We start from the raw sequence: 17341 nt of genomic DNA on the forward strand, positions 1-17341 counted from the left end.
TGTATTTATATAAGGGTAGTTATGATGAGCATCTATCTTTGTACCTTTTTCTAGAATAAACACGGAACACGAATTATATCTCATCAAATTGATTAAGAACAATAACATGCTGTCTAAAGAAAATTACAATATGAGTTTATGACTTTGAGTCACTCAATTTTGACCCTAACCGGAAAGTAATTGCTATAGATGAGAACTAAAACAATTTCTGTTGCAATTATTTTGAGGTTAAATTTTAGTTTGAAAGGACTAGAACTATTATCTTTACGTGACATGTTTATGCCAAATTAACACCTTTGATAGTCTTTAATCTGTTACTAGTAATCACACGATCTCGGGTTACGTTGTGTCATCACCTCTGATAACACGTCTGCAATATTTCAAATGTTTACGTAGCAATTGCCTTCAATCCAGACAATTTGTTATCACAGATGAGAGCAACTATTGTATTTCAAATTTAATATTTCACTGTTCATTCGTATCGTCTAAGTAGATTTAATAGACCTTCACATTGGTAAAATATTTCTACTAAAAATCTTTACTTACCACAAAAAGGAATATCGCAATAATCGCTGCGGTCATCTGGGTCGGTTGTATAACACCAAGGTCTGTCCTTATCGCCTGGATTACGACAAAAGTTATGTTTATATGTATCTATGAATTGATAGTCTGAAGGTTGATGGGGAGTAGTTGAATCCCATCTCTGACAGGTCTTGCCGGTTTCAGTAACGCTTATTGTCCCTCGATATTCCGTACCTTTAATTGTATTCTTACACCCATCGCCTGAAATATTCAAACTAACGAAGGTGACAGAGTTTATGACGGTTATTGTCTTGTCTTAACTTGATATTGTTACCTTAGATTGATATCTTTTATAAATAAAGCGATACGGCGTCATTAAAGATTATAAACGAGTTTTTCATAGTTCAATTCATCTCTAACTCTTCTTTAATATTGTTGATCTTGTGAATGTATTGTCATTTTTTTTTATATATCATAGCCTGTGTTGTGCGATCTGACGAGTCAAACCATATTGAGCTATTTATTCGTTGTTTTTTATGTTGTACCTTTCGGCATTTTATCAGGTAAGGAGAAGATCACAGAGCTCAACTACGTCCTCAACATTGTCACCTACCTTATGTGCCTGATTGACATTGGTTGTTGTCTGTCAAATTAAAGACAAATCGCTCTATACAAGCGCAACAGTATTATGCCGCGTCAGCGATTTATGAAGTCGCGGTTTCCGCGAACTTAAAACGTTTTTTAGAGTTATTCCTCTTTGGGCCGATGGAGAGAGTAATAATCGCTTTGATAGAATAATTTGCCGAGAAGAAAATGAAAATTGTTTTTATATATTAAACATGTTCCAGAATCGGATAAAATATGAAAAAATGAAAAGAGAGTCAACTCTACAGCAATCTAACAACAATAAATAACCAAAAATGACTGTAAAGAAACGAAACAGAATCTGGATACTCGACAACAAGATGAGCCAATCAAATTATACTATGATACTTTTTTCCTGAATTTTCTACATGTATCGACTTTCGTAGGTTCTTAATCATATCGATACTTTATAAATCATTAAGAAAGTCCGAAAATCATCATTTATTCTGGTCATGTCATCAAAATTCAATGTATCTTTACCAAAAGGTACCTATACATGGATATGGCAAATTGCACTGACATATTTTGAATGTGTACGGCACTTACATTTTTACATGAATATAATAATTAGATTTCTGATAAACACAAACAAAACAGTAACCTAACGACGCATACATGTTAAACAAAGTACATCTAGAGAAGTTAACATATAAGCGATGCCTTCTAACATTGTAGGTTTTTTTATATGACCATTCCGATTTACCAAATTTGATATTTATGTATGAGGTGCGCAATTTTTGTATATAAAAAAAACACAATCGTGTCTGTGTTAAAAAGTTGTCGGAATGAAGAATTACAGAGGAATGCATAAGGAAAAAAATCAATTAAAAAAAATTGAGACAAGAGGTCGGACTAGGTTTTATTCATACTCACGGTATGGCAGCTGTATGAGTATACTTAGACTGAGTTTCTAGCAACATTACGGAATATTTCGATATTCTTAGATGCCGAAGGATGAATGATCAAAACAGAAATGATGTTAATTAGACCCCGTAAACACTTGCACGGAATTGAAATTAAATCGATCTCTGAAAAGCATCTCGCATTTTCGATCTGATAAGAACTTGTGCGTTTACATTAAATATACATTCTGAATAACGCCTCCGGGTGCGGGACTTTCTCGTTACATAAATATGGAAGACCTGTTGGTGACCTTCTGATGTTGTTTTTTCTATAGTCGGGTTGTTGTCTCTTTGATACATTCCCCATTTCAATTCTCAATTTTATTGCAGATCTAAATAATCGGTCTAACCATTTCGTTAACAAAATATCGTAGAAAATTAAATAAGGAAATATTTGGTTCATTAGATAATTATATGCTTCTGCATTTATTAATTCTATTTTTGATTAACATGTTATAGGTAATAAAAAATAAGGAATTGTCAGGAAAAAATACTTATAAGGGTCATTTCGTTTGAAGATAAGTAATTTGCAGAAAAAAAAATAAAATAATGAATAGTCAATTGAAAAGATATATTTTTTAAAGGTGCACCGAATAACGCACGTATAGTAAGCGAATATGGAACGAATTAGTAACAGGGCATCAGTCGTACACTGAAACGAGTATTTACGCCTTAGTTAAAAGGTAAGTTTCACTTTTAAGAACCCATAGCTAACACCAGAGACAAGAAAACAATGGAAAAGATTGGTTTCGTAATAGGTGCAATGTATTTTTACGTCTAAGCAAATAAGGAACGAATAAGTAACGGTATCAGTCGAGCGCTGTAACGGATACTGTCTCAACTCAGGAGTCTGTAGTTAAGAGGTTGTTGTTTGTAAAAGAGTTACATATTTGTTTTTCATTAATTTCTTTTTTGTTATTTTCTAGTTAGAATTGTGTTACATTCGTCCTTTTGGGGCCTTTTATGGTTTTGTATGCGGTATGGGATTTTCTCATTGTTGTTGGCCGTACGGTGACCCATGGTTAATAATTTCCTGTGTCAATTGGTCATTTTTTGAGAATTGTGTTATTTGCAATCATACCACATCTTCTTTTTTATGAATATATTTTGAGAAGAATGACGCAAAAACGTCGAATATATTTATTTGGTTTTTGTTATTTCCATGGCACGTTCTGACAAATCATTTAAGAATAAACACTGAAATTAGCTTTTTTAAGAACATTTTCAAACTGACTATGCGCAGAATATTTTCACATCTACATAAAACACTTGGAATGTTATATCGATTGATTGATTGAAAGTCTATCGCGATGTATCTAAAGCGTTTTCACTTGAAGAACAATCGGTTCATAAAAAAAATCGGTCTTTTAAAACTACATCTTGAAATGGAATGTTTACGTCCGATTGAAGATCGATCTTTCTTATTTCTGCAATACTAAAGATCGGCGATCTCAGAAATGATCGATCTTTATTGTTAGTGGAAACGGAGTCTTAGATTTCTAATGACTTAAGCAATTATCATCAAAATAAAAAGGAACAACATTCTTAAACGAAATTAATAGTCATGATACCGTAAGCAAAATTCTGTCTTGTCTTTCAGATATACTTTGATTGAACAATGATATTAAATAAAAATGTCTTCACTATTTTAAAAATATTCCTGTTCTGACAACACATAATCACTATGAATAACCTGAAATGAAATGTTCATAGAAGCATTCGTGTGTACATTTGTACAACGCACTGTTTTCCAACCACTGCATTTATATTATTTGTCTGTGATACTGACTGAAAACAAAGTACTATCATGTGTAGATTAATGTGAATTTATCGTAGTTCAAAACAAACAAACAACAACACAGCAAATGAAGAGAACTGGGTTGTCCCAAATTTGTAAGAATGAATACATTTGGTGTATTTACTGTCTTCTGATTGGTTAAAATTATAAGTTTTATTTTCAATGTTGTCAAGTTTGATGGCGACACGCCCACTCTGACGTTGAGTATTCATACGCCAACATGTGTGTACGTTGTTTTTGTTAATATAAAAAGTTCTTTGAGCCTTATTTTTGATAGAAATTTATTTATAATGAATGGCAATACTTCATTTTGATTCTATTGAACCATAAAACTAATTTTTGACTCTTCACATTTTACAATGTGAAGAGTCAAAAACTAGTTTTATGGTTCAATTAAAGAACCTTAGTGAGCACGCTCACATACCCCACGTCCCCACATTGTCATTGGATAAATTAAATAATTGTAAGGAAAACAAATTGTATAAGAAAAAATATTGAATAATTATTTCCTGTCAATGTGCAAATCTACATGCATAGCATGTCCTTATTATCTACAAAATTTCATGAAATTCTGTTGTGTGGTTTCAGAGGAGTTGAGATGACAAACTGTTGCATAAGTACATTGAAGCATATAAGTTCAAAGGGGCGTAACTCCTAGAAAAAAATTGAATCACAATTTCCCGTTGATATACACAACTACATTGTATTCCTTATTATCTGAAAAGGTTTCTTGAAATTCTGTTGTGTGGTTTGAGAGGAGATGCGATGACAAGCTGTTGCAGTAGTACATTAAAGTAAATAAGTTCAAAGAGGCGTCACTCCCAGAAACAAATTGAATCGCAATTTCCCGTCGATATGCACAACTACATTGTATTCCTTATTATCTGAAAAGGTTTCTTGAAATTCTGTTGTGTGGTTTGAGAGGAGATGCGATGACAAGCTGTTGCAGTAGTACATTAAAGTAAATAAGTTCAAAGAGGCGTCACTCCCAGAAACAAATTGAATCGCAATTTCCCGTCGATATGCACAACTACATAGTATGTCCTTATTATCCGAAAAAGTTTCGTGTAATTCTGTTGTGTGGTTTGAGAGGAGTTGCGATGACAAACTGTTGCAGTAGTTCATTAAAGTAATTAAGTTCAAAGAGGCCTAACTCCTAGAAAAAAAAATGAATCGCAATTTCCCGTCGATATGCACAACTACATAGTATGTTCTTATTATCTGAAAAGGTTTCGTGAAACTCTGTTGTGTGGTTTGAGAGGAGTTGACATGAGAAGAAACAAGACTGACGGACGGACTGACGGACGGACGGGTCAAAAACATTATACCCTCCGAAACTCGTTGCGTGGGGTATAATAAATTCAAAATAGATAATAGTCATTCATTAAATATAGCCTAAACCGGCCGAACGTCTTTCGACGTTGTTTTTAGAATCGGCGCAATGTGTCCTCGCCAATTCAATTTGTTTACCCCTTTTTATAAATAATATCTCTTTTTCCATAACGGTGACCCCATCTTTTTAATCCCTTATTTTCTTTAGATATAAACAACGCATATTCCATTGAAGACTCATGGATATATCATTGGTCTTTTTTTTTAAACTTGATTTTTTAAAGGTATTTCACAATATAAAAAAAAGGCGGGAAAACTATTATATTTACTTATCGTTATTATTTTCCACTCAGAAAATGGTGATATTAATAAAATAGTTTCTATTAAAAACTAGATTAACAAAACCGACAAGTTTTTATTGGTAAAGCTTTTACCTAGCCTAAAGTAAAAAATTAGATATAAAGAAGATATAATTGGTAGATCTGAATAGAAGGATTTGTCTTTAAGGAAAAGGTTAACAGCACAAAATGACTTAAAATATTGACTTTATTAAAAAGAGGGCATAATTTGGTTCGTAAATGGTATAATTCAACTGCCTAATTATTCCATTTAATAAAATAATATAGTATTCTCAAAATTAAGCTTGTTTTTGGACTTACTGTCAAAATATGACGATTACGGACATTTTACAGATGGATGGCAACCAAGATTAATTATGCCAAAACATTCTTTAATGTATTGCAAAGGGGGGGGGGGGTATTGACCTGAAAATACAAAAATCATAACTTCATAAATTTTAAAGAAAGAAGTCAAAAAATATATGTTTGTCCTAATTTATTTATTTATTGAATTTTTCAACATGTCAAGGTAATGAATCTCAAATTTAATAAATTTAATAAAATTAATGAAGCATGTATTCTTCTTTTTGTGGTTTAAAGTTTCTTTTGATTAGTAAGTTGCTGAACAAATTAGTATACAGTTATTAACAATACCAAATTTTCACATTATTTATTTAAAATGGTCACAAAGCTTGAAATTTGCAATTTTTTTTATGAAAAATGCACCAAAATAACAAAACTACCCATAACATTTGGTTCCGTATATTTCATGAGCAGAATATTATATAGTTTAGTCAAATACAAATGTATAACCCCATCAAAGTATCATACTTAACATAAATTTCAAGAAATACATAAAAAAACTGACAAAATAAAGACTCATTTTCGCAAGAGTTATCTCCCCTTCCAATGTTAATTTCCATAGGAAACAAGAAGTAATTGTAGCAGGATGCTGTTACGAAGTCTCCCAAACAAAGCTCCCATAACTCCCCATTCATATGGTCCCATGTTCATTTGATTTGATTTTTTGTCCCATACAAGAATATAAATGGCTTACGAGTAGGGATCTCCATAATTTACAAGTTTTCAAATAGGAGGGGTTGGTGGTGACTCCCAAGGACTTCCCCTTCATTTCATTTCATTTCCTACAAGAATATATATGGTTTAGGGGTCTCCCTTTAATTTCAATTGATTTGTTTTATGGTCCCATTCAAGAATATATTTGGTTTAGAAGTGGGGATGTTGACCGTTTACAAGTTTTCAAACAAGAGGGACTTCCCTTTAATTTCATTTCATTTGTTCTATTGTCCCCATCAAGAATATTTTTGGTTTAGGGTGGGGATCTGGACAGTTAACAAGATAATAGAACATGCTCATATTGAACGGGGTGGGGATGACCCCCGGGGATCTCCCTTTAATTTCATTTGATTTGTTTTATCGTCCCATTCAAGAATATTTCTAAATGCTCTTCAACTTCGTACTTTATTTTGTCTTTTTAAAAAAAAAAAATTCCCGAGTGTCACTGATAAGTCTAAAGTACATGAATAAACTCAGCATATATACCAGGACTTAATTTTGTAAACGTGTGTACGTAAATTGATTATAATTTAATATCGGTGAATACACTGATATTTACCAATATCAAAATTTTGTATTTGCTCCAGAAGTCTACAAAAGTCTCAACAGTGATTTGAACAAAAATATCAAATAGGCAAAATAAAGAACGAGACTGATGAGTATTGCGGACCATAAATTCCTAAAAGTTTGGCCAAATATAGCTACAATAATACTGAGATAGAAAGCTTAACAATTTCAAATTCTGTTACTAACTATCTAAATTTACCACAAAAAGGAATATCGCAAAACCCCCATGTGTATTGAGGGTCCGTTGTATAACACCAAGGTGAGGGTTCGTGATCTGGATTACGGCAATAATTGTGTTTCATTTTAGACCATTCCTCAAAATTTGCAGAATGATGAGGAGTTTCTACATCCCACCTCTGACATTCTATATTGCTCTGGGTATGGCCGGTTGTTCCTCGATATTCAAGACCCATCGATGTTGTCTTACACTCCTTGCAAAGGGGAATATCGCAATGCGACCATGTGTCATCAGGGTCCATGGTATAACACCAAGGGCTGTCATCACCGTCTGGATTACGGCAATAATTGTGTTTCATTTTAGATACTTCCTCAAAATCTGAAGGACGATGAGGAGTTTCTACATCCCACCTCTGACAGGTCTGGCCGTGTCTGGTAACGCTGATCTGTCCGTCATATTCGAGACCTTGTGATGTCGTCTTACAGTCATCCTCTACAATAATCAAACAAAAAAGTTAATAAGAGTAACGAGGACAATTTTGTAATATATACTTAGTCAGTTCATTATTGCTGCTTTCGATTTTTAAACATCAAAAGCATGAAAAGGATATACAAGTAGATTTTTCGCCATAGGCTACTATAAGAAAATATGTGCCTAGTTTATATATCCTGTCTAGTCTTATATCATAATTTCGATCCGGAAAACATCACTATCACTTTTTGTTTTACTTCAATAACACGCTGTTTTTTCTCATATTAATATGAAACATAAACAACTGTTAAGTTGATCTAATTTTGTGCTTGTATACCACTATAAAAGAGGGCGAAAGATACCAGAGGGAAAGTCAAACTCATAGATTGAAAATAAACTGACAACGTCATACTTAACACAGAAGGAAATACTACTAGATTTATATTAGTACACAAGACACAGTCTAGTCAATCTTGCATAAATTTGATCCTAACCTTAAAGTTATAGCAACAGAATATTATTATGTTCTAATCTTTAGCATTATGTCACAAATATACACAGAAAAAAGTCCTATAAAATCTTACTCGAGGAAGACTAATAAGATAGCCATTTAAAGTTCCTATGGAGATTTGAATTGAAAAGGGAGACAACTCTTGCAAAAAGGAGAAATTGATACAAAATTATAACTTTTTCGCTTCTATTCATCAGAATGTATTGATTCTTGATATCATAACGGTCTTTAGAGTAGAAAAAATAACTATAAAGGTGTTTTCGTATCTTTAAGTAAGCTTCAATTTAGATTTCGCAATTCATAAGTTGACCATTAATTGAATTCTTAACATGTCAAGGTAAAGAATCTCAAATTTAAAAAAAAATGTTAAGCATGTTTTCTTCTTTTTGTGGTTAAGTTTCTTACGACAAGTAAGATGCTGAAAAAATATAATATACAGAGAAACAGTACCAAATTATCCAAATTGGACACAAAGCTTCAAATTTTCAATTCCTTTAATAAAAATGCACAAAAAAAAAGACTACTCATTATATTTCGGTTTTGTACATTTTATGAGCAATAGATTATATAATTTAGTCAACAACAAACTTATAACCTCATCAAAGCATCATAAAATACATAAATTTCAAGAAAATCAACATAAAGAGATCAAAATTAGACTCAATTTTGCGGAGTTATCTCCCCTTCCAATGTTAATTTCCATAGGAAATTAAAAATGCTGATTTTGAGTTTTCCTGAAGTTAGATTTTATGGGACCTTTTTCTGTAATATAAAGGGCATAATGTTGAAGGTTAGAACTTAAACATTTTCTGTTGCAATTAGTTTGAGGTTAAATCTTAGTTTGACAGGACCAACACAACATAGAAAACTAAAGACTAAACAATATGAACCCCACCAAAAACTGAGTTGATGTCAGGTGTCCAGGAAAGGTAAGCAAATCCACATGTGTCACCTATAGCTATTTCATGTTAAAAGAAAGGTTGAGAGCTCACAGACATGATTTATCCAGCTTACTGGTCAATGTATCTGTCCAATGTTATGAGCCTTTAATTCAGTGGTTGTCGTTGGTTGCTATTTGTCATGTACTCTTTTGTAAGTGATTTTTTTTTTAAATATATCTGGTTTTTTGGCGAATGAATTTTTGCAAGTTATGATATATCGGGCCTATAGTAGAAGATTTCACAATCATATGCCAAATTTAAGAACATTTTTCGACAATTAAATGTGCTTTCTTTACAAATGTTCCTAAGAATTCAATTAATATTATTATAGAGAATAATTTAGATAAACCAAAATAATCAATTTGTCTTTCTTTTCAAGTTAAATAGGTCAAATTTGTATCAAAAAAATAATCAAAATCTGTGTCATACCAAATTTACTGTCATCAATATTGTGAAAAATTCTGTAGTATACTTCCATTTTTATTTCTTTTATAAGATTTAGACTCCTTCTGGTCCGTTTCGAGGTGCTTGATAATTTCGGGATTTTCAAATTTTCATTGAAATTTTCATATATAAGAAAAAACAAGTTTAATATATTCGCGACGATTTATAGTTGACCTTTTTTCTTACTCGAGAATAAATCGCACACATAAATAAGTTGGTTAACAATAAATTGAAGTTTTTCGATCTTAAATTAAACTTACGAGCAGTGGATCCGTGTAGTGTTAACACCAGAATGGTAACGAATAATGTCCTCATTGCTGCGCAATTTACCTGGAAAAAATAAAGACTAACAATCTACATCAATAGATAAAGGAAGATGTAGTGTGAATGCCAATGAGACAACACTCCATCCAAATACTAATTTAAAAAGAGTAAACCATTATAGGTCAATATACGGCCTTCAACGCGGAGCCTTGGCTCACACCGAACAACAAGCTATAAAGGGTCCCAAAATTACTAGTGTAAAACCATTCAAACGAGAAAAACAACGGTCTAATTTATATAAAAAAACGAGAAACGAGAAACACGTATATATTACATAAACAAACGACAACTACTGTACATCAGATTCCTGACTTAGGACAGGTGCAAACATTTGCAGTGGGATTAAACGTTTTAATGGATCCAAACCTTCTCCCTTTTTCTGAAAAAATATTATAACATCACAACATAGAAAAACACACGATAAAATATCAATTGGCAGAATTAACTCAATCAAAAAGCGTAAATAAAACACAATGAACGAATAAATTTGATCTGCGATATCTGAATGCAAATGTCTACTAAGAGAAAAAAATCCTAATGAACTAATATAGGAGTTTTGCATACGTGCTACGTGCGGCAGCTTAAGACCCGGTCATTGAAAGTTCAGTGAAACAGTAGTTGTACTGATTAAATCACTAAGCAAATGAGGCCCTTAAATTTAACAGTAGATCTTTGATTGTTTATGTTAAATTTAATCATTTTTAGTGTCTTGTTATATTCCTTGAGAGTTTGAATTTTAAAGTAGAGATGCCTTGTTTATCAAAAAGTGACAAAAAACAACACACTACCGAGGAGGCAAATTCTTCTCGCTTATAACAAAAGTTCGACGGGCACTTTATTTTTCGGACTTCAGCATACGGATACGATTATTGTTCTTGTCTTGCGAAATTCTATTAGCTTTTAATGTTAAATACGTTTTTTTTTTCTTGCTGATGTACATACTTTTCTGTTTTAATTATTTATAACTGCTCACTAATTAAGATAAAGCATATGTTTGTACACATTGTTAATCACATGTAAGTTTTAGCCATAGCTTAGGTTTCAGTCTGTTTGCTCTTACTGGACATACTCTGCATACAATAGTATAGAAATCTAAATAATGAATTTCAATTACTGTAAACAAACTAAATTTCGCGAGCGATTTATTTTCGCGACTTTCGCGAGTAGAAAAATAACGCGAAATTAAATCGTCGCGTAAAGGAATAACTTAGATTTTACCCTATCAAACTACATTAAGTAAATAAGAAAATCGCAAAAGGAAATCGCCGCGAAGTTGACAAGCTGGGTATAAACGCGAAATAAAGTATCCGCGAAAATAATTTGGTTTACAGTATATTGAAATAAAAAATAGTTTGGTCCACCTTGTCAGCAAATCTGGTTAAAGTGATTCCTCCTTCGAGCTGATTGACGTGTGATGTTCTGTGTCTTTTCTAAACAAGACCTTGATCGATTTGGAGATTACACATTATGTGGTATTACATACATATATAAAACTATATGGAATGTGGTTGATATGTGATTATGCACTATGATAGGTTTATCCAATAACCTTCACCATTAATATGGAAGTCCGACAGTTTCAATTCAGACTTAAAGTTTCGTCTTTTCGCAATATTTTTTTCGCAGATTTTCATCAATGGCGTATATTTTGTTGTCCATATGAGACTATATATATCTTAAGATGCTGTTTACACGTTTCTGCATATTATATACTTAACCAAGTTAGCTATACATGTACATGGTTGGCTGATTACACTATTTGGTCAGATTGTTGTCTTTTTGACACATTCCACGTTTCAATTCTCAATTTTATCTTTATGATATAAATAAGGTGAAGTTTTATTCATGCAGTGGAACTTTTTTTTTACAAAGAATGATTCTCATAAGACTTCTTGGTTCAACGTACATTCACAGAACATTATTTAATTTTATTAAAGACCACTGCCACTTACTTCATTGTTTATATTATAATTGTTGTTAAATCATTGAATAAAACAATAGTTCAAGTTATGAATTCTGTTTTTTTTAACTTATCTGCTATGGGACTAGGGCTTAACCTAATACGTATGATGTCATCATGAGAGGGCATTGAAGGTCATTATAAATTTGAAATTTTGGAAAAAAAAATTTCGTAAGACTAGTTTAATTATTTTTTTTTTTGTAGGGGGGGGGGGGGGGGGTAGGGGGGTTGAAGTTCTCTTTCACTTAGTGAACACAAAGTTTTTTTTCATCCATAGTCGTATAATGATAAATCCACAAAATATCAATACCGCATAGATGACAAATTACCATAAAAAAAAGAACAATATCAACGTAAATCATATATAAAAAAATCGATGCTATGCAATGGATACGGTTGCTAGGTTTTCTAAGCATAAAAAAGCTAACAAAAAGTAAGATATTTACAATTGTCGTGTAATCACCTAACAATAGAAACCTAGCTTTGGTTAACACATTTAATTTATTGATTGCATAAACCTTGCAGAGATATTAAAGGCTTTGGTTGCTAAGTATACAGGGTCATTCTGGTGGCTAAGGTGTTGATAAATACTGGTATAAATAATTCAGAAAAATGAGACAATTTACTGTTTGCGTTTTCAACATATGTATTATACGATGATACATTTTGATTCATATAAAAAAAAAGGCACATGTTTGAAAAATAAGGTTTAAAACAGAGTATAATTAGCAGATTTTAAATCAGTTCCTAGGCAACCAACAAATGATAATTACAAATATAAAATTGTAATTTTTTAAGCTTCTATATTTATTTTATTGAAATTATAAAATTCAATTCATTTGAAGAGGGGGCAAAAAATAGCCCTTATTGTACCTTGTTCTTACCATTACATAATGACTGGATGTAAAAGTACAGAGCCACGTCATATGTGTAACAAAAAAACGTAAAAGGGTATATAGACAAAGCCGTTTATGCACATAGCAAAAATGAAAGACAAGCAAAAAACAAGTTTTCAAAGTAATCTCGAAAGGCATATATAATAGACAAAGCACACAAGCAACGATAACTGACAAGAATACGAAAATAGCACAAACAATAATGTCAGGATGTAAAAATACCTCACAAGTATCCTTAAAACAATAAAAACAAATAAATATTTAACAAAGAAGCACACAAAGGTATATATCAAATTTTACAACCTCATTCGTTGCTTTCTTAATTAATTTTGAATAATATATATGCATGTTAAATCCACTCAGAAACGATTAAAAGATTTTAATCATTGGGACCACATGGCCAGTTCAACAAGGTTAAAATAAAAACAAAAGTAGAATTGCACGTCAGAATGTAAACGTCACACAGTCACAGGTAGAGATCAAAAATATTTTTGTCGTTCAATGTATGAAAATAAGATAGTCTATAGTTCTTTAGGCATATCCTCTGCAGAATGTAAATCAATAGAGGTTAATATTTCCTTCTTGTCGGTTGTCTATAGTGGGTCTCATTGGGGTCTAAGCGTGACGCGGGATTGACGATTTTTTGTAAACGGGACACGTGAAAGTCAAATTATTGTGTCGTGAAAACGGGAAATGAGTTCTTGCGGGACCCGGGAAATGACAAAAAAAATGAGAATTGCTTACGTACATAGTGTGAGCGGGATACGGAAATCTGATAAACAGTAAGCGGGATCCGGGATCGGAACCCCCCCCCCCCCCCCCCCCCCCCCAATGAGACCCCCTCTAGAGGTAAATTGTGGATTTCTTCTATTAAAAGAGCCATGTCCTTAGGTATAAAAGAAACAGAAAAGGGCATAAAGGCAAAACATTATTATAATTTAGTAAATATAAAAGACCACAACAACAAAAAATTAATAGAACAATAACACATTATCAAGATGTTTAATTACTGAGCCACGTCATATCAAAATAAAGAAACACAAAAAGTCACAAGGACAATGCAAATATGAAAGATAATGCAAACAGCACAAGGGGTTTTCGGTTAACTGGAAGTGGTTAAGTGATGAATTCGAAAATGCGTCGCACAGTATATTTACTCTTATATAAATCCGGGAAAAAAATCTTGTAATGTAGTTCCTTAAAAAGATGCAACAAAAATATGCATGGTATGCACGGACTGACAGACGGACGGAATCAAGAACCCACTGATGGCCAAAAGGACTGACAGACTGAAAAATATCGGATAGATGAATGAATGGACGGATGGAGAGTCAGAAGTAAAACAGTATACGCCCACTTGTTTATATCGGGAATATTTAATTATTCGGAAAAGCTATGCACCTCTTATGGTTTTAATTAGAGATTATAAGAAATGTCTTTGTGCACCTGAAAATAAACATGGGTTGATACGTTTTTGTAGGTACATTTTAACTATGCACTATTGCACTACAATGCTTTTGATTTGCAAGAATTATTCTGCCGCATCTTTTTTCCAATGAACAGATATTGAAAGGTCTATTCCAGGAGTTGCATCTTATTAAAATCATGACAGCTATGTTTTATTTCTAATAAGGTCTCTTTCTCAGATGTCAAACATGATGAATTGTGATTTTAGACTGGAGGCGTTTCCACCAAAGCTTCAACCAAAGCCACAAGACAGTTTTTACCTATTCACGACATATGCAACTTTTTAGTTATTGACCCCTGATGTCTGGCACACCAACAGCAGCTCGCGCTCTTACAGATTGCGACAAGTTTTCTCTACTCGAAATTGGCAAAGGACAACAATTACAAGGGGTCGGGGAAAACATGCATATCAAAATTTTTCATTCTAGCTGGTTCTTATATTTACACAAATGTTGCAGTGAAAATCAGTTCATCGCGGACCAAAATGCCCCCAGAAGAAATTGTCAATCAGTACATGGTTGTCTGAATAAACTCATATATATAGTCGTCACCATACAATGACATCCAACTTTTTTCTCTCTAATATTATGTTACCTTTTCAATTTGATGTGCATAACGATGTCGTGTGATAGTGTAAAATAATTATACATGGACATCAACTTTTGAAGCGTTATATCCCTGTGAATATTTGTTTGTAGTTCACATATATATCGGGCGTTCAAGTCTGCTATTTTCTTCATTGTTTATAGATATAAGAAAATGTGGTTTGTTCCAATGTGACAACTCTCCATCTAGGTAATAATTTGTAAAAGTTAACCAATATAGGTCAAAGTACGGTCTTCAAAACGGAGCCTTAGCTCACATTGAACAGGGTGTTGCTAAACGGCGGAAACGGAAAACGGAACGGAATACGGAAATGGAAAACGGCAACAGAAAGAATTACCATCTTTTCTTTATGGTTATTTTATCTACATAGGCATGTTTTATATAGTATTACACATTTTCACAAGAAAAAACCCAGAGGAATGAATTTAAAATAAAAGATTTTAAAGCATACATGTAAAGTATTAAAATAATTTCCAGGAGATGATGATACTTAAGAATTGAATGCTTCTTTTTGTAAATTTATTGGGTGGTAAAAGCGTTGACCGAAGTACATTTTGTATGAAGCGCGGAAGCGCTTCATTCTAAAAATGTACGCACGGTCAACGCTTTTACAACCCTATAAAGTTTCAAAAAGAAGTATTCAATACTTATAATTACATTTTTTTAGCTAAAATCATGAAAACGCGATTTTTATCCAGTTTTATATAATTCACCTGTGCACTTTTTTGTGGGACCTCGTGTCATCATGCATGCTAAATGTTATTGTCTGATGCAATTGTTTACGGAATAACATGTTAGCCAATCAGAATAACGTATTATAATGAAACTTACATCTAATGTAATTATTATGTTTTATAAAGTCATGTGTACGTTGTTCGTGCAAATCAGAATAGTCTGTTCGACTTTCTTTTTTTATTTTTTATTTAAAGTTTGATCAATGTCAATAAGATAGCAACTCAACAACAAAAAATCTCTATAGGCCTAAAAAAAAAGATTGACATCGGTCTCGATTCTATGAATAGTTTGTGAAATAATCTACTTTTGGGGAAATCCTTTGCATCATTTTTTTCTATTTTCTTTTTTTTTTGCCTTGAAGTAAGATTAGTGTTGTGGTGTATCTTCTTGCGTTGTCCTGCGTTGGTGATTTTCGTTGCATCTTTTTTTTTTGTATAATGGAGAGAACGTAAAAGAAACCTAATAGGACAATGGTACATATGTACAAAATCAGATATGGAAACCAGGGAACTAGAATGGACTTATCTATAATACTAAAATTACGAGGTCCAATTTTTCAGCCGTCATTACGTAAAAACGACGAATCAAAGAATTCAACTTTATATATAACTATTATAGTACAAAGATGTAGATTAAAATTTACACCACTCCAGGCCCTTTTGTTTTCCATGTAATTAATATTGCCAATAATTAAGAAGTTCCGGGTCGAGTCCGATATCGTTACCAATAGTACATTCACCTGTTACCTATTACCTTTATGTGTACGTTCCGCATCTGACAGGCGCACCACCAAACAGTGTATTCAGGATTAATAGGCTATATACACGGGTTATAATCACAGGACCTTCTGTTTTCCAAATAATTAATATTACCAATAATTGATCAGTTCCAGTTCGACGGGTTTAAACAGAAAGCAGAGAAAACTGTGTATCTTATAATCGGCATGACTTTATCAGATGACAATACTAATACTAAAATAAGGCTTGCGCATAGTTATATACTTTAATTCAATCACGGACCCGCTATATCACGGGTGTGTTCTAGTATACTTTATTTTTATGAACATAAATTGACAAAATCTCCACTATACAAAGCCTTTCTCACTCTATTACAATACTCAAGGATTTGTATTGTAAATCCTTGCAATACTGAAGTATGCTGTTTGGTATTTACATAGGAAAAGCATTATATCTCCTAGAATATAAATCAATATTAAAATACGAATTAATGTGTAAAAGTGGCGAACAATTAGTAGCTTACATGGATATAAACAATTTGCACAGTACCCATAACAAGTGAGTTGTAGTCATGACCTAAGGTTTTCAAAATCAAATTGTCGATGCTGCTTCACATATCATGCCGCTTAATTTTTCCCTAAAAGTTCAATAATTATTCCTCACAATTTTTGCATAATCAGCTATGAATGGCCCCGAATTCGAAATAACAATGTAAAACAATTCAAACGAGAAAACTAACGGCCTTATTTATGTACAAAAAAATAAATGAAAAACAAATATGTAACACATAAACAAACGACAATCACTCTGACTTGGGACAGGCACATACGTACAGAATGTGGCGGGGTTAAAGATGCAAGCAGGATACCAACCCTCCCCTAACCTGGGAC

General features: G+C 32.6%; 1 protein-coding gene across 1 annotated transcript in view; it reads right to left on the reverse strand.

Annotated features, from left to right (window-relative positions):
- The window catches only part of LOC134687084 (uncharacterized), a 139224-nt gene that overhangs the window by 91291 nt on the left and 30592 nt on the right, over positions 1 to 17341 (reverse strand). The window contains exons 2-4 of the mRNA XM_063547062.1: positions 9987 to 10056; positions 7381 to 7851; positions 547 to 783 (exon numbers count right to left, since the gene is read on the reverse strand). Coding sequence (XP_063403132.1) covers positions 547 to 783; positions 7381 to 7851; positions 9987 to 10056 — 778 coding nt within the window. The remainder of the gene's footprint in view (positions 1 to 546; positions 784 to 7380; positions 7852 to 9986; positions 10057 to 17341) is intronic.

This window comes from Mytilus trossulus, chromosome 10 (genome assembly GCF_036588685.1).
Source record: "Mytilus trossulus isolate FHL-02 chromosome 10, PNRI_Mtr1.1.1.hap1, whole genome shotgun sequence".
NCBI classification, from domain to species: domain Eukaryota; kingdom Metazoa; phylum Mollusca; class Bivalvia; order Mytilida; family Mytilidae; genus Mytilus; species Mytilus trossulus.